General features: G+C 49.7%; 1 protein-coding gene across 2 annotated transcripts; it reads left to right on the top strand.

The window, feature by feature from the left end:
- Positions 1-157: 157 nt before the first annotated feature.
- On the top strand, positions 158-20725 carry LCK (LCK proto-oncogene, Src family tyrosine kinase). Of its 2 annotated transcripts, none has more exons than XM_047869844.1 (13): positions 158-294; positions 13074-13183; positions 13457-13538; positions 13740-13830; positions 14064-14162; positions 14296-14399; positions 14572-14721; positions 15012-15164; positions 15310-15489; positions 17438-17514; positions 17607-17760; positions 17844-17975; positions 20070-20725. In XM_047869844.1, exons 2-13 carry the CDS (start codon positions 13079-13081, stop codon positions 20270-20272), a joined length of 1530 nt encoding a protein of 509 aa, XP_047725800.1. In that variant the 5' UTR covers positions 158-294; positions 13074-13078; the 3' UTR covers positions 20273-20725. The 2 variants fall into 2 exon arrangements, with proteins under 2 accessions (XP_047725800.1, XP_047725799.1); XM_047869843.1 differs by lacking the exon at positions 158-294 and adding an exon at positions 12881-12976.
- Positions 20726-21976: the final 1251 nt, after the last annotated feature.

Below are 21976 nucleotides of genomic sequence, written 5' to 3'. Positions count from 1 at the left end.
TTCAGCTCTAAGAGCCCCCCTCCAGTGGGCTGGAGATGTAAAGGACTCCCAGGGGCTGAGGAGCTGGGGGCTATGGCAGCAGGAAGCTTGGGGTGCTGGAGGCTTGTGGTTGGGCTGCTGGGGCCCCGGTTGGCTGCGGAGCCCTTAGGAGGAGGCAGGAAGTCAGGGTGGGACGTGGGCGCGCTAAGACAGGCGGTGGCTACCTCGGCGAGGGGAGCTGAAACTGTGTGTGAGCTGCCAAGCTAGGCCAGGAGGACCATGTGAATGGGGCTGGAGGGCTCCTGGGCTGGGCAGGTAAGGAGTACTGGGAACAGGGGTCTAGGACTGTGGTGGGAGGACCGACTGGGGGAGGGTGGTGCTGCACCCGGGCATGGGGCGCGGCTCCCTGGGTATTCAGCCGCCCTACAGGCGGGGCAGGGGGATCGAAAAGCCTCACTAGAGGTCAGGTGGGCGGCGTGCGGTACAGCTGGAGGCCCCCTTCCCTACGTAGCTCTTGCCTCTCGCCTCTGCCACGCTGTCTGCACTGGTCCCTCCCTCACTGGGAGCATCTTCTTGGAGATCTGGCGCATGTACTGTCAGGTGTTGAAAAGGCCTTCAGAAATCCCCAAGTCCAGTCCCTGATCCCATTGATGGATGAGCCTCCTGAGGCCCAGAGAGGGCAAACGCCCCCTCCTTGCAGCCACTCAGCAAGGCAGTGGCAGAGTCAGGCCCTGGGAGAGGGTGGTGGCCTAGGCTAGGACTGCCCCCCACCCCACTGGGCAGGGTGATGATGGTCAGTCTTGAGTCAGGGGATCCAGGAATCCTGCTGATGGCTAGGACAGACCCCAGTGACAAGCATCTTCTGAGAGAGAGAGAGAGAGAGAGAGAGGGATTGAGAGAGAGGGATTGAGACAGAAGAGTCACCCAGAGCATCCAGATGGACACGTGACAAGTGATTTTAGCCTCAGTGACCAGCAGTACTGGAGAGCCTGGGGTGTCTCCTATTGGGAGCACGTGGATGCGGGAGGGTGTATTTATCATCTGGGATGGGGCCTCCAGGGTGGAAGCATCTGACCAGAGGCTGGGAAGTTGAAGGAGAGAGAATGGAAAGGAAAGGGCAGAGGAAAGGCTATTTTTATCCCAGACAGGGGCACAGTCGGCCCTGGGTAAGGAACGTCCACGCTTCCATCTGGAAAGTTGCCATTCCTGCCCCTGCCAAGTGTCACAGGATGTCCTCCCCCCCCCCCCCCCCCCCGCCCCTGCTCTCTCTGGCCTCAGCACACACACACACACCCCACCTGCATGTACAGGGCCAGCTGGTACTGCAGATTGCTGCTTCAAACCCCGGGAAGGTGGAGGCCCAGGTAGGCATAGTCAGCTACCTGCCCACCCCCTCACTTTCTAACTCTGAGCCTTCAGTTTATGGGGGGCATCTCCGTGTGAGCCAGACTTTCCAGGGTCCCCCTACCCCACCCTCCACTGCTGGAGTTTTCCTTGACACACGATTTCCACCTAGTGTGTCCCAGTCTTTCTCTTGTCCCCAAGCCCGATGCCTGTAGCCTTTTGTGAGGGCTGGAGAACATGCTGGCTCTCCCTGTGCCTCGGGGGGGGGGGACCCATCCGCACCCTGGACCTGCACCCCCTCATTCTGCCAGCATGTGCTGAGAGATGACGCAGGGCCCCTCGCCCTCCAGGCTCAGGGACAGAGGTTCTTCTCAAAGGGTAAAGGGCCAAGTGACAGGGCAAGAGAATGAGATAAGGGCCGAGACTACAGAAGACTTCCCTTGGGTGACCTGGAAGGCTCCCTGGAAGAGTCAACACAGTTCTGAGAAGGGCAAAGGCCCTTTTTGGAAAGCACCTATGACAGGAGCCAAGGTCACTGTCCCTGGTTTCTGTTTCTTGGGTACCATGAGGGTAGCGCAAAACCAAACACCAGAGAGTGGATGGGTATGGTGTAGTGCAAAGAACATAGGTTTCAGGAACAGGCCGACCCAGGTACAATTCCGGGGCTGGCATTTCCTCAAATGGTATTGCCTTCGTCTCTCCAGACTCCAAACTCCAGATCATTAATCTGTAAAGAGGCAATAATCAATTTCTCCCTTACAGACTGTTTGTGGGGCCTGTCATGTGCCCTGGGTTGTACTTGACACATAGTAGGTGCTTAACGGAGGTTAGGCAGTCCCTCCTCCTGTAAATGGTGCACCAAAAGGAGGGCTGTTCACACCCAGAATTACACCTACTCAGCACCTTGGCAGGCCAGTGAACCCCATCCCCTCACACTTGTGGTATAGCTTTGCAAATGAGCTTGTTTCCTGTGTATGGTGGGTGTGAGAATTCTAGGCTGAGCCACAGGGTCTACTTTAGAGGAGAGTCCCCCCAACAGCTTCAACACACACACACACACACACACGCACGCACTCCCTATCCCAAACACCAGACATATCATCAGACATTACGTGTGTGCATATGTGGGCAGAAGCAGAGTCAGGGTCTACACACAACACACATTGGATCTTACAAGGCTATACATCCCCCCACAGGCTGATGACTTCAAGGCCAAGCTCCGTTTAGTGAAAGCAATGCTGAGGGGAGCTGGGTGTGAGGGTGGGATGGGGGCAGGCAAGACCAAGATACCATCATCCAGGGATGTGGCCAAACTCCAGTGTTGGCTTAAAGTGCCTGGTGCTGCGTTTCCAACACTTGTTCTGAAGAACAGCAGTTCACGGGGTGCCTGGGTGGCTCAGTCGGCTGGGTGTCTGAATTCAGCTCAGGTCATGATCTCACAGTTTGTGAGTTCGAGCCCCTTGATGGGCTCTGTGCTGACAGCTCAGAGCCTGGAGCCTGCTTCGGATTCTGCGTCTCCCTCTCTCTCCACCCCTCCCCTGCTCATGTTCTGTCTCTCTCTCTCTCTCTCTCTCTCTCTCTGTCTCTCCCTCTCAAAAATAAACATTAAAAAATACTAAACAACAACAACAACAATAAAACACCAGTCTCATGAAGCACCTGGAGAGAAAATGGTCTTGGGGCCAAATCCACATGGCTTCAGCTACCAACCAGCCCAACCCATGTTAATTTCATAGTCAATATCAGCTTGTAAAAGCTTTGAAAGTTCCCCCAGAGTAGGGGCCTGATTGATTTTGTCCAACTCATCATTTCCCAAACTTCTTTGGTCACAGAACCTTTTCTCCCCCTGATCATCTATTCCACGCCTACTTTTCTTGTGATAGGGAGAGGAACAGAAGAGTAGGCTGTACAGTGAATCCTCCTCGAATGATCGTATCTCTTGGCAGGGTTTTTGCATTGGTGGTGGGGTTTTTTTTGTTGTTTTTTTGTTTTCCAGTGACAAAATTAGCACACGGCTGTTACAAAAAATTCAAACGGTACAGAGGCATGAACAGAAATATAAGAAACACAGCCCCCTCCAACCTCACTTCTGGGATGTGTTCACCGCGAACAGTTTCCAGAGTTTCCTATGTGTGGCTGCTGACAAGTGTCGTGGTTAGAAGCCCAGGCTCTGGAGGTAGACCAAGGTTCAAATCACCACTCTACCACTTACTTATTTGTTATGAGGCCTCAAACAAATCGTTTTACCTCATTTGTGCCTCAGTTTTTGCATGTGTAAAATGGGGTTCATTATAGCATTTACTTGATAGGATTAGTATGAGAATTACATGGAAACATGCAAATAAAGTATTAGCACAGAACCTGGCTTAAAAGAATCCCCTTATAGATGCCCATTTACATGCAAATAGGCTTCCATTCTACATTCTGTTCTGTAACTTGCTCGCCATGTTTTTTGGTCTTGGGTTTTTTGCTTGCCATGTTATAACTGGGATGTCTTTCCATGTCGATACCTGGAGACGGTCCTTCTCTCTTCCACAGCTTCAGCTAACCGTTCACTTGGTAAATGGGTAATGGTGGTGATTTTGAAATGCTACTTCCTGACAAGTATTGCTGTTTTGCGTTGCCAGTGTTGTTGTGAGTCATAGACATTACCAATCAGTAAGGTGAAGACAGGCCTATGGCCTCCTGGGAAAATGGAGTGATCTGCCAGAGGGGCACCCACCTCTGTCAGAGAGGGCAGGGCCAAAAGGACAGGAAGCTCTTGATCTGCTCACCTCTGTGTCACCAGCGCTAGAACAGAGCTTGGCACAGAGAGATATCCGTGCAACTTTTGTCAGGCTGACCAGTTAAGAAGATTGTCCCTCCATGGGGCACCTGGGTGGCTCAGTTGGTTGAATGTGTGACTCTTGATTTTGGCTCAGGTCCTGATCTCAGAGTTCATGAGATCGAGCCCCGCATCAGGCACCCGCTTGGGATTCTCTTTCCCTCTCTCTCTGCCCCTCATCTGCTTGCACGTGCTCTCTCTCTCTCTCAAAATAAATAAATGAACATTAAAAAAGAAAGAAAATTGTCCCTTCTCTAACTCACCAACAGAGGTCTAAGCCCAAAGCTCTGGCTCGTGTTGTAACATTTCCCAAAATATGGCCTGTGCACCACCGATGTAGGTGAGTGATATTAGGGGGTAATGAATTTGAATTTATAGATGATATTATGAATTTGTTTTAATGTATCCTGATTTCTGTTTATGGATGGTGATACTGATTTTCCATTTATGGTAGATAAATATATTCCATTTTAGGTAAATATATTCAAGGTGAAAAGGTGGTCTGTGGAAATGCTCAAAATCACAAAGGAAAAGGAAAATAATTGATAATAGCTAATATTAGCGTTTAGACTGGAAAATGTTTAAGGCTGGTGTAATGAAATGCTCATGTTAGCCGCGAATAATAGTTAGAGTTGACCTTTAAACAACAGGGTTGTTGGGCTCCCACCCCACGCAGTCGAAAATCTGTGGTGTATAACGTTCAGCTGCCCAAAGACTTAACTACAGTTGACCCTTAACTACATACAGTCAGGGGCGCTGACTACCTGCATAGTCAAAAATACCCGCACTGGGGTGCCTTGGTGGCTCAGTTGATTAAGCGGCTGACTTCGGCTCAAGTCATGATCTCATGGTTCATGAGTTCGAGCCCCACATTGGGCTCTGTGCTGACAGCCTGGAGCCTGTTTCAGATTCTGTGTCTCCCTCCCTCTCTACCCCTCCCCTGTTCACACTCTGTCTCTCTCTCTCTCAAAAACAAACAAAAAAAAACATTCAAAGAAAATCCTGGTATAACTTTGATTCCCCCTAAGACTTTACTAATAGCCTACTGTTGACTAGAAGCCTTACTGATAACATAAACAGTTGGTTAACACATATTTTGTCCATTTTAATTAATTTATTTTTTATTTTTAGAGAGCGAGCACAAGCAAGGGAGAGGGGCAGAAGAAGAGAGAGGAAGAGAGAGAGAGGGAAAATCTTTTTTTTTTTTAAGCTTATTTATTTACTTTGAGAGAGAGAGTGCAAGTGAGGGAGGAGCCGAGAGAGAGAGAGAGAGAGAGAGAGAGAGGGAGAAAGAGAGAATCCCAAGCAGGCTCCACACTGATGGTGCAGATGTGGTACAGATGTAGGGCTGGAACTCACCAACTGCAAGATCATGACCTGAGCCGAAGATGGACGCCCAACGGACTAAGCCACCCAGGTGCCCCGAGAGAGAATTGTAACCAGGTTCCACCCTGAGCAGGGCTTCTATCTCAGGGCTCAATGCTATGACCCTGGGATCATAACCTGATTTGAAATCAAGAGTTGGATGCTCAACCCAATGAACCACCCAGAGGCTCCAGATTAACTTATATTTTGCTTGTTATATGTTTTATACATTGCATTGCTACAATAAAGGAAACTAGAGAAAAGAAAGTGTTATTAAGAAAATCATAAGGAAGACAGACCACCTGGCTGGCTCAGCCGGTAGAGCATGCGACTCTCGATCTTGGGGTTGTAGCTTCGAGCCCCATGCTGGGTGTAGAGGTTACTTAAAAATAAAATCTTTGGAAAAAAAAAAAAGAAAGACAAAGAAAATCATAAGGAAGAGGAAATACACTTATAGTACTCTACTGTAAAATATCCACATATAAGTGGAGCCCCACGGTTCAAAGCCCTGTTATTCAAGGGTCAGGTGAACTCTCATGTACATAGTTCTCCCTATGTGCCAAGCACATGCTAAACGCTTTATTTATGGGATCATCTATATCTCACATATAATGCTTACAACAGCCCTCCGTGGAGATCCTGTTTTAGTTCCATTTTGCAGATGAAGGAAGGGAGAGAGGCTCAGAGAGGTTTAGTAACCTGCCCAGAGGCCCTCTGCCATTACGGTCAAGCCACTCTCAGTTTCGTGAGAATAAATTCATCTTGTTTGCATTTAAGAGAAAGCTTATCTTTTTTGTTCTCTGTGGTTTAAAAAAAAAAACGGGGGGTGTTATATCACAAAGGAACTCAGGACACATCCCTGTTCTATCCGTTAGAAATTATTTACCATGCCTACCAACCCTGATTCCTAAGTACCATGATGAGGGTTCTGCGTAGGCCTCCATAGGCAAGGCCGTTCATTGAACATATACAACCGTGCTAACAACCAAATCTTAGTCAAAGGAAAAGGCCAAGAAAATGTTTTAAATGATTCCTGACAGATTTTGCCACAAGGTGGCCCAAAGTACCACAATGGTCTGCATTGGAATAGCCTGTCTGCTCTTGACCAAGAATTCCTGGCAAGAAGCTGGCACACGTTTTGGACAGAATGTTCAATAAATGAATAGGTTTACAGTTTAGGGGAGAAAAAGTGTTGCCCCCTTTTTTTTTCTTCTTCAAGGGGACGAAACACATTCTAGGCAGCCAGGCGAGATAATGTCTATGGAGTTGATAAAGGTGAACAGGTGGGCAAAAATCAGAACTCACGGTGATATGAGCCCTAAACAGACCTGGGTTCAGACAATCCAGTCCAGGAGCTGCACAGAGCCTGGGATTTTTGATCAGTTCTACACAGTGTAAGCAGGGCCACTGCTGCATGTGTTGGGCACTATGCTGAGGGTCATGAAGGGGTGGGGACTGACATTTAGCCCTCGCTCTACTCTCCAAGTTTGAAACCCCAGGGAGGGGTGGCTCTTTATAATTGGCACAAAGTGCTCTGTGGACCATGGGCAGCTTTGAATTTGACTGAGAACATTACAGACCCTAGTCAGAGGAGGTCTAGATCTATAAAATTCCTGCTATTGACCTCGAATTCCGGAGTTGGGAGAAGAGAATGTCCTGTTTCACTCACCCCAGAATCTGCCCTCATTGCTGGTGCTGAGAGCCCTGGGGATTCTCTGGATCTGTTTTGTCTTCATCTTCTTTTCCTTTCTTTCAGACAATGAGACATTTATATTAAGATTTAATTTTGATTTTCTTTTTACTGGCCTCGTTTCTTAACCTGATTAGATTATTTTGGCTACCCAGCAATCTTTGTCAAACTAAGACCAGAAGGATGGGACCCACATTGTGTATAAATAGATGCATGCATATATGATCTCACAACTACACAGGGACAGGCACAAACTATACATACCCCCATTCTGTGATACATCCGTCTGCACAAACAGCCTTGGACAAGCCCATGGGTATGCACACATAAGCACGATGTTCACAGAATCATCCGCCTTCATATACGCAGACTTGCATTCACCAATTGGCTAAATGTACACTCAGAAACATGCATTCTAGGTGGAAGGAGAATCGTCTTGCAGAAAAAGGCCTTTGTTAACAGCACAATGATCAAAGTTTTGATGAAGAGCGGTTCCCCACCCTGTCAGACCTCCTCCCCTGCCCTGTTTCCTCCATGGCCCCTCAGGATCCTCCACCCTCTTTAGAGGACTTCCCAAGGAGTAAAGAGCAGAGGAGAAAGTTTGGTAGGTAGCCTTATCTGAGTTTCACCTCTGCCTAGAGTCCTCATGTGCTATTGGGAAAATCACTCAACCTCTCTCATCCCCCAGAGTCTCCACCTTTAAAACAAGGCTGGTGGGGCGCCTGGGTGGCTCAGTTGGTTGAGCGGCCGACTTCGGCTCAGGTCATGATCTCGCGGTCCGTGAGTTCGAGCCCCGCGTCGGGCTCTGTGCTGACAGCTAAGAGCCTGGAGCCTGCTTCAGATTCTGTGTCTCCCTCTCTCTGACCCTCCCCTGTTCATGCTCTGTCTCAAAAATAAATAAACGTTAAAAAATTAAAAAATAAAAATAAAACAAGGCTGGTAAATTACACCAGTGCTTCTAAGCTCTTCCCTCCCAGGCTTCTTTGCCCTTTTTCCTTGTTGTAGTCCCCCCCCACCCCCCAGGTCTCATGGTTTTGAAGTTACTTTGTTTAGGTGCTCATTTTCTTGTTTTCTAATTTAAATTTTAATCAGAGACTTAATCAAGTATGCATTGAAGAAACCATCATATAATTTGTCAAACTAAGAAACAAATTATAGTGCAATTTCCCTTCAGGCTTTTTGAAATACTGAAATAATCTGCAGGCCTCCAGCATCATCCTGGGGCCTCCCAGAAACATGGAGCTCCCAGTAGCTGGGAGCCACTCACCAAAATCCTCTCTGGCATTGTCGGACCCCAAGGTCTCATGATGGCTGCCTGGCCCTACACTCCACAGCTTAGACTTTTTGTAGAGGGCTGGATGTGCTACCTGCTGCTGGAGGCCTCCAGGAGCACAGGACAAGCCACAGAGGAAATTCTGGGGTCGGATTCCCCAGAAGAGTTAGAGTTCCTTTGGGCTTAATCAGGACAGGTTTGACTTCTTCCCCATTCCTGACTCCAGTATATATTTTTATATATTTTAAATGTTTATTAATTTTTATTTTTTAATGCTTATTTGTTTATTCTGAGAGAGAGAGAGAGAGAGAGGATAAATAGGGGAGGGACAGAGAGAGAGAGGGACAGAGAATCTGACCGAAGTGGGCTCTGTGCTGACAGCAGAGAGCCTGAAGTGGGGCTTGAACCAAGAACTGTGAGATCGTGACCCGAGCTGAAGTCAGATGCTCAACCGACTGAGCCACCCAGGTGCCTCAATTTTTTTTTAAGTAGGCTCCATGCCTAACGAGGGCGGGACACGGGCCAAACTCGCAACCCTGAGGTCAAGACCCAAGCTGAAAGCAAGAGTCTGATGCTTGAAGCACCTGGGTAACTCAGTGGGTTAAGCATCTGACTCTTGATTTCAGTTCAGGTCAGGATTTCATGGATTCGTGGGTTTAAGCCCCGCATCTGGCTGACAGCACAGAGCCTGCTTGGGTCTCTCTCTCTCCCTCTCTCTCTGCTCCTCCCCCTACTTCAAAATAAATATACTTGAAAAAAAAAAACAACTTTTTTTGAGAAAAAAAAGTCTGGGGCATCTGAGTGGCTTAGTCGGTTGAAAGTCCAACTTTGGCTCAGGTCATGATCTCACAGCTCGTGAGTTCGAGCCCCGCGTCGGGCTCTGTTCTGACAGCTCAGAGCCTGGAGCCTACTTCAGATTCTGTCTCCCTCTCTCGCTGCCCCTCCCCTGCTCATGCTCTGTCTCTCTGTCTCTCTCAAGGATAAATAAACATTAAAAAAAAATTTTTTTTTTAATGAATAAATGTTAAATTTTTTTAAAAAAAAAGAAAAAAGGAAAAGGAAAAAAAAATGTCTGAAGCTTAACCGACTGAGCCACCTAGGCACCCCTGGCCCTAGTAACTAGGGATGTCAGGTCCTCTCTGGTAGGCCCAGATTTAGTCCATGATATAGATCCTGTCTGCATGCTGTCCTGGACTGTGGCCCAAGGCCCTGTGGCTCTTTTTCCCTTCCCCGCGTGACTCCAGCCTGGACCAGGCACCAGCTTCCAGCCCTGTGATCTCCAGCCTGGATTCCTTCTGGCCCCTCCACTGGCTTCTCCTCGCTATCGCATCCAAATTCATCCCCTTACCTCAACCCCAAACTTTTCTCATCTGTCTCTTACCCTTTTCTGAAGCCTCTGAGAATGTCAGCCTAGATGGGCCCTACGATCTCAGTCCAACTCCATCTGATGTTGGCGTTCTCTATACAGTACAATCAACCTGTGATCTTCCAATGCCTGTTTGAATATCGCAAACAACGCGATGCTCACGGCCTCACCCATAGCTCAGCTTGTCTTTGGCTGCTTCCAGATTGATATCAGGGCTTCTCTGGAGGCGTTTGCTGCTCATTAGTTCCTAGCCATAATAAAATTAGCTGTCAAAAAGCCATTTACAGCCACAGATGGGTAGACTCTGGTTGAGCAGGATTTCTCGAATGTCTCTCCCCCACACTCCAGGACTCCTCGCAGGAGCAGGGAGAGTGAATGTGTATCCTTTTCCTTGAAAGTCTCTTGATTTGGCTTAAAGTTCCACGTACATTTTACATTTTCCTCCACGACAGGTCTATGTTTGCTTAACTCTATGAATAAGGTCAAGTAACACTCATGTTCTGAGAAGACACACACCCATGACTTCTGGTATCCATGAAGGGTCCTGAGTATTCAGTTTGACAAATATGACTTTCAAGGGAGGCCTGGGTGGCTGAATCGTTTAAGCGTCCAGCTGTTGATTTTGGCTCAGGTCATGAGCTCATGGTTTCTGAGATTGAGCCCTGCGTCAGGCCCTACACTGACAGTGTGGAGCCTGCTTGGGATATTCTCTCACCCCCTCTCTCTGCCCCTCCCCCAACCCCCCCCCCTCAAAATAAACTTTAAAAAAAAAAAAAGAAAGAAAGAAAAGAAACATTGGATTATCTACCAATTCCATTCTCCCATCCTCCAAAGTAGGGCCTGGGAGGGCAAAATGAGCAGTGGTGGAAGTCTTTCTAAGCTCTAAACTAAGCTAACATTTGTGCAAGCTTATGAGAAAGGGATACTAAGACCCCTCTGACAGAAAAGGGAAAGTGAAGCTTAGGAAGAATGATTTCAGCAGTCACACAGTAAGCGTCGGAACTGGGGTTTGAACTTAGGTCTCTCTGATTCTGAGGCCTGTCTTCGAGTTTTTTTGTTTTGTTTGCTTGTTTATTTTTTAAGATTTTATTTTCAAGTAATCTCTACACCCAGCGTGGGGCTTAAACCCACAACCTTGAGATCAAGAGTCACATGTTCCACCAACGGAGCCAGCCAGGCATCCTGAGTCTTTTTTTTTTTTTTTTTTGAATTGAGATACAATTGACATGTGTCCTTAAGTCTTGCAAACCAAAAAAATCTCCACTACCCTCCCTCCACTTCTACTTGGTCCCAGCATGGATTAGCATCTCCAGCTTTGTTCTGTCCCAAATAGGTTGTGTGAGGTTTTTTTTTTTTTTTTTAAGTTTATTTATTTTTGAGAGAGAGAGAGAGAGAGAGGATCTTAAACAGGCTCCACTCTCTGTGCAAAGCCCAATGTAGGGCTCAAACTTCATGAACAGTGAGATCTTGACCTGAGCTGAAATCAAGAGTCGGCTGCTTAACTGACTGAGCCACCCAGGCGCCCCTAGATGGGGTGAGTTTAAGCAGGCCTCTCCGGGCCTGCTTATCTAAGGTTCAGTTTGCTCATCTAAAATCAGAAGTTAGACTTGGTGGCTTCTAAGATCCTGGGAGATGGGATGCATGAATCCTCCGCGTACTAGTCAACATTTATTAATGACAACTAGTTCTGGGTGCTGGAGCATTTAGGCAAATAAAGCACAGCTTCTGTTCTGGATGAATCCACCGTCTCATCAAGGGAGTGGGAAATGCAGTGCGACTGACACATAAAATCAGTCCAATCATGATACTCAGTGCTAAGTTGACAACTCTGTTTGAGTGGAGTGTTGTAGGAGGGCTTCACAGAGTAGGTGATATTTGAGCTGAGCCTGGAAGGTTGAGTTAGTTCAGTAGGTAGACAAGAGAGCATTCAAGGTAGGGGAGCCACACGTGCAAAGGTATGGAGTAAGAAAATAGCATGGGGTGTTTGGAAAAGGCAAGAGTAGATAAAAATGAAGGCTGTGTGAGTGTGAGTGTGAGTGTGAGTGTGAGTGTGAGTGTGTGTGTGTGTAGCAGAATAGACCATGGAGGTGGATTTGATCTTGATATTAAACGGTCTTGGGGCGCCTGGGTGGCTCAGTCAGTTAAGCGTCTGCCTTCAGCTCAGGTCATGGTCTCACGGTCTGTGGGTTCAAGCCCCGCGTCGGGCTCTGTGCTGACAGCTCGGAGCCTGGAACCTGTTTCAGATTCTATGTCTCCCTCTCTCTCTGACCCTCCCCTGTTCATGCTCTGTCTCTCTCTGTCTCAAAAATAAATAAAGGTTAAAAAAAAAGATTAAAAAAAAAAAAGGGCCTTGAGTGGTTAATTTTATCTGAGGACTAGTGATTTCTAAGCAGTTCAGAGAAGCAGCCCCAGGAAGGAGATGCTCTCAGGACTCCTGGGGGCTTCACAATGAGGCATCCAGTCTACTCTGTTTCAGGCAGAACAGCCCCACTTGTACCTGTTTTATCTATGAGGTTCTGCGTTCTGCTTGATTTCCATCTGACAAAAAGTTTCCACTGCTTAAGCAAGCAAACAAATAGAAAAGTTATGGTCAATAGTGTCGCTGAAGGTTTTTCTGCTGGTGAGAATCAGAAAGAACCCTCTGAAGGAGACTTGTTGCGGGGGGGGGGGGGGGGGGGTTGGGGGGGCTGGGGCCTGACCGCTGACGCTGACGTTAGGGAGCAGGAGTCTGCCGTTTGGCTGGCTTCCTTGGCTAGAAAGGGGAATTGTAAATAGGAGGTGGGGTGCACACACCTCTCTGGTAGGGGAAGATGAAAATTCAGGTCTCCTCCACGGCCTGGGGAAGTGTGTGTGAACTTTAGTAGGTATTCCTCCAACGTGGGGGATGGGCAGAGAGAGAGAGAGAGAGAGAGAGAGGGTTGGGGGAGAGGCAGGAAGTGGGCAAGTAGGCTAACAAAGGTAGCTGTGGCGGTTTGCCCACCCCAGGTGGGAGGGCGGGGCCTAGGGCTCAGTGGGGGCCCATGTGTGACTTTACTTGTGGCCTGGGGGCTCAGAGGGAGCACCAGTCTGGAGCTAGGACCTCATTTCAGCTTTTCTGTGGCTGGTGAATGGGGGATGGGGGCCTGACAATCTCAGGTACTTGTGGAAATTCCCAGGGCAAGGCCCTAGGATGTCTGATGTCCAGGAAGTAGATCTTGGGGGAGCCCCTTCAGCCCCCTCTCCATTCCCCCAGGGACCATGGGCTGTAGCTGCAGCTCAAACCCTGAAGATGACTGGATGGAAAACATCGATGTGTGTGAGAACTGCCATTACCCGATAGTCCCACTGGATGGCAAGGCCACGGTAAGAGGCAAGACAGGGGACTGACTTGGCGAGGGAGTCTGGTGGAGGACACAAACCAGGAGAAAGAAACCACCACTGGAATAACAGAGTGGTCTTCTCCCCTTGGAAACAGAAAGGAAAGGAGGCTGAGAGAGGGGAAGGGACTCTTCTGAGTAGCTGGTAAATTCAGGGACAAGACCCAGCCAAGCTGGAGAAGTGAGAACAGTGGGGAGGGGAGCCAGTATCTGACCAGTCTTTTGCTCTCTGACCCCATTTTCACCCCCCACCCTACAGCTGCCCATGCGGAATGGCTCTGATGTGAGGGATCCACTAGTTACCTACGAAGGCTCCAATCCCCCAGCCTCACCATTGCAAGGTGACCTCACAACCAGTGGGGCCTGACAGTTAAGGCCTGTGGATCCTTGGCTCTTGTCTCCCATCTCCCTATCCACTCTCTACCTTGTCTTGCCTCGCTTGTCCCTGATCTTCTTCGCTGCCCTGTAACTCTTGAACTCTGTGCTTCCAGCCTATCCAGGCTGGTTCTCCCTGACCCCCACCCCCACCCCTGTCTTTACAGACAACCTGGTTATCGCTCTGCACAGCTATGAGCCCTCTCACGATGGAGACCTGGGCTTCGAGAAGGGTGAACAGCTCCGTATCCTGGAGCAGTGAGTGTCCTCTCCACGCCACCCATCCTTGCCCCACGGGAGCGTGGGAGGGAGCAGGGATCCCCTGTACCGCGCGGCCCCTGAGTGGCATGCAGCCGGAGCCCTTGGGACAAAATGGGAGGCTCCGGAGTGCCGGGCTGGAGGCTGGGGTGGCATGGTGTAACTGGGGGCTTTGAAGGTTTCCAGCCGAATCCAAGGCCAGGCCGACCCCACTGACTGCCTCTGTCGCGCAGGAGCGGCGAGTGGTGGAAGGCGCAGTCCCTGACCACGGGCCAGGAAGGTTTCATCCCCTTCAACTTCGTGGCCAAAGCGAACAGCCTGGAGCCCGAACCGTAAGTGGGGACTCCTCGTGGCGAAGGATGGGAGCAGAGGAGGGGTGCTGGGGGGGTAGTGGTGAGTGCTTGAGGGCGATGGAGGAAGAAGTGACCAACAACACAAGACTGCCTTCGCTTCTGCCTTGCGCAGCTGGTTCTTCAAGAACCTGAGCCGCAAGGACGCGGAACGGCAGCTCCTGGCGCCCGGGAACACGCACGGCTCCTTCCTGATCCGGGAGAGCGAGAGCACCGCGGGTGAGCGGCTGGGAGGGGCCGCGGGGGCGGGGGCGGGGCGGCCCGGGAGCCGGACCGCGGCCCGGAGGTGTGTGCCGCGAGATCCCAGGGAAGGGGCGCGGGACTAGGGGCGCCCTTCGCAGGGCGCACCCTCTCCCTCTTTTTGCATTCGTTCACCCATTCTTTCACCCAGGATCGTTTTCACTGTCCGTGCGGGACTTCGACCAGAACCAGGGAGAGGTGGTGAAACATTACAAGATCCGTAACCTGGACAAAGGCGGCTTCTACATCTCCCCCCGCATCACTTTTCCTGGCCTGCACGAGCTGGTCCGCCATTACACCAGTGAGCCCAGGCAGGAGCCCCTCCGACGTGCGCCTGAGGCGCCTTCACCTGTGCCCCACCAGCCTGCCTCCCCTAAGCTCTTCTGGGGGCGGGGGTACCCTCCACCCATCTCTCAGCGCGCTCCTTCATTCCCCGCAGTGGGTGAGGTGCGGCACCCGATAGCCCAGGTGTCGGGTGACAGCCTCACACCTCCCCTGCCAGTCTATTTCTCCTTGGCCAAGTGGGGACTGAGTGGCGGCACCGAGTCCCGCCGTATTGACAACCCTAACCCCCCTCCCTTGTCCTCGCAGATGCTTCGGACGGGCTGTGCACGCGGTTGAGTCGCCCCTGCCAGACCCAGAAGCCCCAGAAGCCTTGGTGGGAGGACGAGTGGGAGGTTCCCAGGGAGACGCTGAAGCTGGTGGAGCGGCTGGGGGCTGGCCAGTTCGGGGAGGTGTGGATGGGTGAGTGAAGCCTTCCGGGACTGCGGGGGAAGGGGAGAAGGGGAGGCTTCCGCTGAGGTCGTGAGAGTCCTCAGAGAGTGTCCAGGCAGCTACCTGGCTCTGAGTGCTCCGGCTCCCAGTGACTCCCCAGCCCTCCCCGCCCCAGGATACTACAACGGGCACACAAAGGTGGCAGTGAAGAGCCTGAAGCAGGGCAGCATGTCCCCCGACGCCTTCCTGGCCGAGGCCAACCTCATGAAGCAGCTACAACACCAGAGGCTGGTCCGGCTCTACGCGGTGGTCACCCAGGAGCCCATCTACATCATCACGGAATACATGGAGAATGGTGGGTGCCGCCACTGTCATTGACCGCTGGGGGGCGCTGACATTCCCTCTGCTCCTGAATAGAGGATGGAGGAGATCTGCCATTTCGCCGGGCTCAGCACTGAGAGTTTCTTGTTTTTCTGGGCCTCTAAAGAGTCACCACCAGGGACAAGAAGAGGGTGTGATGTCTGAGCCTGTCTAGGAGCACAGGCTAAAGTGGAAGGCTCTGGAAGAGCTTTGACTTCTCATCTTCCCTGACCTGCAATCCTGTTTGCCTTTTTCAAAGCTCTACCTTGATCTCAGGATGCTTGATTTCAAACGAGTGTGTCCCTAGCCCCATTTCTATCTTCCTTTTGACCCAGAGCCTTGGGAGGGCAGATCTGCCCCAAATCCCTCTCTTTCAGTTCTAGGTGAGCCCCTTGCCCTTCTTTGGACAGACGGAGAGCCCCCAGGGAGGTGGATAAAAGTTTCTAGGTCCACCTTTGCCACCAATTTGCTGTGTGACTCAGGCCAAGTCCCTGTCCCATCCCTGGTGCTCATTTTTCCCAAGTGTAACATCAGAAATCTAAACAGGCTCACCCAAAAATAATTTAGAGTAGTCCTTAAGGGTTCTAGGATCTGACTGCCTGTATTAGAATCTTGCCTTTGTGATTGTGTGGCCTTGGGCCGATCACTTCCCTTCCCTCTGCTATGGCTTCCTCATCTATAAAATGGTGGTAGTAATGCAATGGTACCTTTTTCATAGGGCCTTTGTGAGGATGAAAGAGTCAGTGTATGTAGAGCAGACAGAATAGTGTCTGTTCAATAAATTTGTTGTCATCTGGCTCAGATTCTTTGGGAGTATAAGATCTGTCACTCTTTTGGCTAGTGGATTCTGGAAGTGGCAAATAGGTTTTACCATGTGGGTCAACTTCAGATGGTAGTTGCTTGAAGTTCTGTGTTGAGGAGGATGCTGAGGCTCATTGGAACTAAGTGCTGGGGTTGATTACCAGCATCTGCCATGGACCGGATGCAGGAGCATCCGGATGCAGGAGCATCCGGATGCAGGAGCATGCAATGTATTTACTGTGTCTGGGTGAGGCTTTTATCTTTGGTGCCTAATTCAGCACTCATAATAGGACACTTAGGTTGCTGCTGTCTTTAAATGCTTATTTATTTATTTTGAGAGAGAGAGAGAGAGCAGGGGAGGGGCAGAGAGAGAGAGAGAGAGAGAGAGAGAGAATCCCAAGCAGGCTCACATTGTCATTGCAGAGCCTGATGCAGGGCGGGATTCCACGAACCGTGAGATCATGACCTGAGCCGAAATCAAGAGTCAGACGCTTAACTGACTGAGCCACTCAGGCACCCCAGGTTGCTGCCATCTTTACCCAGGCTTTTAATCTCTTGAGAAGGGCTAGCAATTACTAGCTCCGTTCTAGTAGCTTCCATCCCTGGTCATCTCTTAGTCACCCTCTATTACCAGATGTGGTCCCTCAGGCCCCCAGGCACCTCTTTCCATACTCCATTGAATACATTCAGCACACATTTATCACTGCTTACTTTGGGCTAGGCACTGGGAGCACAGATGGACAAAACAATGTTCCTGCTATCAGGGAAAACTCGTTTTAGTTATGTGGCATAAACTCTAGGAAAACCAGAGTTTCGCCATGGGAAAATTCCAGCATGCCATGGGGAATGTAGATAATGATGCAATTTATTAGGCATGGTAGGACCTAGAGAGGCTTCCTAGAGGAATAGTCTTGAAAGAAGACTATTACAGACTTCTCCAAGCATACCCCATCCTAGTCCCTGGGAAAAGACTTCATGTATCCTGGGCATCCTCACCCTGAATGCACACTTGTCCATTCTCACCCCTTACTCTTCTTTCCACATGTCAGACACTACTTCTAAATAGCCAGTTAGGGGACAAGGGTCAGGGAGCTTTCTGCTGGGCCAGCTTGAGTTAGCAACTTTTCTGCTTCTGTTCACAGGGAGCCTGGTAGATTTCCTCAAGACCCCTCCAGGCATCAAGTTGACCATCAACAAACTCTTGGACATGGCAGCCCAAGTAAGGAGACTGGGGAGGGGTTGGGCAAGTGCACAGCCCGGTGGGGTAAGGATGTCTGGTCCAGGACTGCTGACCTCCTCTCTGGCCTGCAGATTGCAGAGGGCATGGCATTCATTGAAGAACGGAATTACATCCACCGTGACCTGAGGGCTGCCAACATCCTGGTGTCGGACACCCTGAGCTGCAAGATTGCAGACTTTGGCCTAGCACGCCTCATTGAGGACAATGAGTACACAGCCAGGGAGGGTAGGTGTGGGATACAAGGGAAGTCTGGGGCCTGCAGGGTCTGGCCAAACAGACCCAGGTGACCTCACTCTGCCTCCCTCCAGGGGCCAAGTTTCCCATTAAGTGGACAGCACCAGAAGCCATTAACTACGGGACATTCACCATCAAGTCGGACGTGTGGTCTTTTGGGATCCTACTGACGGAGATTGTCACCCATGGCCGCATCCCTTACCCAGGTCAGGGCCAAGGGCAGGAGCTGAAAGAGTAATGGGGACGAGCAGCAAATCCATGTCTTTCTACTTACTTCATCTGTCCCTGGTTCAGAATCTGAATCTTTCTAACTGCTTCTCCTGTATTCACTGAGGACTCCAGCAAGCCCAGTCAGGTGCCACATCTCCCAGGGCTAGCGTCCATCTCTGTGTCGATTTCTCTCCTGCTTCAATAATCCCAGCTCTTTTCTTTAGTTCAGACACAGGCAGCCTAGGATGGTAGAAGAGGATCTGGCTCGAAGAGAGGAAGCCTGCCTTTATTACCAGATCTGCCATTCAGGCCAACTTTCTGTTTGAGTTTGATCAGATCATGCTTTCTTTCCCCATCTGTAAATTATGAGGTTAGAACAGCACCTGGCCCATACGAAGCACTTAAGAGTGTTAGGTTTTATTATTAATCATCATTTTGAGCAAGTGACTTTAGGCAGGTGACTTTACCTCTCTGAGCCTCAGTTTCCTGATATGAAAAATGAGACTATCTGTAAAAGAGTTTGACTCCCTGTAGGTGCTCACTAAATGCTGACTTCCCTTTCCTCCGAAACTTTCCATCTAAAGAATGAGAGAGACATGTAAACAACTAATTCCTACCCTCTAGCTTCTGCACAAAGTCCTTTCCCCTGAATTCAGCCAAGACAGATGGAATTTTTTAAAAAGTAACTTGCTAGGAAACTATGGGGAAAGGAAATGGAACACAAAGACAGAGCAGAGAGGTCACGGAGCACAGTGGCCAGATACGCAGAAGCTTCACATAGCCCGGGAGCAACACGTACAGAACTTTGCTCCTAGGAAGGTAAAAGTACCTTAGAATCAGGTGAGAACCTGAAGGACTTCCCTTCCGGGATTTGCCCCATCACAGAGTCCAAGGGCAGCACCGGGGCTAGAACCACACTCCAGTCATCCTGCCAAGTGTCCTCACTGCCCCTCCACTGGGCCCATAGAGGTGAACCCATAGAGAATTTCTCTTTTAGAAGAAACAAAGCATTGGGGCAGCTGGCTGGCTCAGTCAGTAGAGCATATGGCTTTTGATCTCAGGGTCATGTGTTCAAGCACTACATTGGGCATACAGCCTACTTAACAACAACAACAACAACAAAAACAGCAACAAAAGCATTACAAGTATGATGGCAACAGAAGTATGGCAACAGAAATGTGGCTTCAGGGTCAAGGAGACAATGAGGAGTAATGGGGACCTGGGTGAACCTGGGTGAGCATCTATTCCAGAGGATGGTTGCTACTAAGACATAGGGACCCCCAAGACAGATCCTTTCTTTTTTCAAAAGCCAAACTTGAAATTTGAGGAAAATTTGCCCATATCCAAATATCAGTGATTGATTCAAATTGTTGAAAGACACTATAGGGACTAAACCGAAGTAGATCTATGGGCTATATTTAAGCTGGGTGTTGACTGTGAGTTTGCACTCTCGCCTCTAGCCATGGGTGTTTAGTTCACTGGTCTATGTCCTTGAATTTCCGGGTTTTAAAGGAAGTGGCCCCCAAATTATTTAATCTGGGTCACACAGGGGCCTTTGCTGGGGTTCCATCTGGTTTCCTGATGCAGCATCTCATGTGCCTGATCCCAAAGCCAGAGAAGCCTCACCACTATCCTGTCTGTGAGCTCCCATTCTGTCCTGGGCCCTGACCTGCCACCATCTCTCCCCAGCAGATCGTAATACTCAAAGATATTCTTCATGCAGCATCTCTCCAGGCACTATACTTGGTGCTTTATATGCACTCTCACTCAATTTTCATAACAGCTCTATGAGGTAGGAGCTACTATATAATCCATTTCCCAGATGAGGAAACTGAGGCTCAAAGAGGGGAAGTGGCTCACCCCAGGTCTCACATTCAACATCTACGTGTTTTGAGTGCTTAAGCCACAACAGACACTCCAAGTGGCGTGACTGACACTGGGCAGGTACCTGAAGTATGCTGTTACCATTGGTGAAGACGAAGATCCTTTGGGATTGGTGCTCACACCATACCAGTTAAACATTCTAAACATCATCCCTGCTGTGGGCTTCCAAAGCCCGGATCCTTGATCTTTCTCCTATCAACCTCTAGGGATGACCAATCCTGAGGTGATTCAGAACCTGGAGCGAGGCTACCGCATGGTGCGACCTGACAACTGCCCAGAGGAGCTATACCACCTCATGATGCTGTGCTGGAAGGAGCGGCCAGAGGAACGGCCCACCTTTGACTACCTGCGCAGCGTGCTGGAGGACTTCTTCACGGCCACAGAGGGCCAGTACCAGCCCCAGCCCTGAGAGGCCTAGCTGGCCGGGGCCTGGAGCCCTACCTCCATCTAGTCAACCTGGCTGGGGGAGATGCAGTTCTTGTGTCTTACCCATGTGGCCTATGCACATATGGACTCTGCATGTGAATCCCATCCCCCGTGTGGCACACATACTTCTTGTGTCTTATACACGGGTTCTGTAGTTGTGTGGGCTCTGCACGTGTGTCTTGTACATGTGTGGCAGGTGCATATATGACTTGGACACCCATTCAAGTTGTCCCTTTGTGGGTCCTTCTACCTCCCAAGACCACCGGAGAGAAGGGAGACGCCTGTGATTGATACCAGCTTCTGCCCACCCCCTTTTCCTTTCCCCTAGCCATCAAGAAACTCCTTGAAGGCTGGGACCTTATCTAATACCTCTGTGTGCTCCTCCTTGGTGCCTGGCACACATTAGGAGCTCAATAAATGACTCTCTGTTGACGAAGACTGTACATCTCTCAGCTCCCTACTCCCATCTCCTCTTCCTTGGGAGGGAGGAGTGGGGGTTCAAAAGATGGAAAGTAAGTCACCCTGAATTGGGGTGAAAGATGGGATGAGGGGATGTCTGAACTTTTTTCAGCCCTGCTGATTTGGGGGGGCCAAGAGGAAGTTCTTACACTTTGCTGTATGGGCTTTGTGAACTCCTTCAACCCCACCCCTACCCCAAAGGATTAAGTGTGAACCCCTGCGCAGAACCTCCTAGGGAGTGGGTGTGTCCCAGGACCCTCCCCTTCCATTATGTAAGGGCAATAGGTTTTTTTACAATTACTGATTCTGGGGCTAGATTTGTACTTAAATATGTTTTGGTTCATGTTCAAGATGTTTTTGAACACTGAATTAATTTACTCATTTGGCAAATATTTACTGGACATCTACTGTGTACCAGGCATGGTTCTGGGTCCATAGAATATACAATGGATGAAACAAACAAAATCTCTGTCCTTATGGAGCTTATATTCTAGTAAGGGAAGACAGACAATAAACATCGCCAAGAGTAAATGATACGGTATGGTGCTGAGTGCTAAGGGGAAAATAAAACAGGGTAAGGGAAATTAGGAATGTCATCGCTGGGGGAGGTTTTCAATTTTAAACAGGGTGGTCTGGGAAGGCCTCATTGAGAAGGTGACTTTTGAGCAAATATTTGAAGGAAATGAGGGAGCAAGCCACAAGGTACAGCGCAGGAGCAGAGGGGGATGAGCAGCCTGAGGCAGAAGCTTCTTTGGCAAGCTCAGAGACCAAGGTCCTGAATGGGGGAGGGGGGGGGGGCCTGAGGGGCAGAGATCCTGTGTGGCCTGGGGCCTTGTGATCTTTGCAGGAACCATTTCAAGGAGACTTTTCGGGGATCTTTGCAGAGCCACGACATGATCTGACTTACATTTTAAAAGAATGGCTGCTACTAATGTCTTGAGTTAGTCAATTTATAAAACTGGGAAGATTTTGCATAAATCTCCAGATTTCTAGGGGCGCCTGGGTGGCTCAGTCGGTTAAGTGTCCAATTCTTGATTCATGATCTTGTGGTTTGTGAGGTTGGGCCCCAGAGTCGGGCTCTGCCCTGGTAGTATGGAGGCTGCTTGGGATCCTCTCTCCCTCTTCTCTCTGTCCTGCCTCTGCTTGTGGGCATGCTCTCTCTCTCTCTCTCTCTCAAAATAAATAAATAAACATAAAAAAACACTATAGATTTCTACCTTCTCTTGAA

The sequence above is a fragment of the Prionailurus viverrinus genome, chromosome C1, assembly GCF_022837055.1.
Source record: "Prionailurus viverrinus isolate Anna chromosome C1, UM_Priviv_1.0, whole genome shotgun sequence".
Taxonomy (NCBI): Eukaryota; Metazoa; Chordata; class Mammalia; order Carnivora; family Felidae; genus Prionailurus; species Prionailurus viverrinus.
This window is presented reverse-complemented; position numbering and strand designations above follow the sequence as displayed.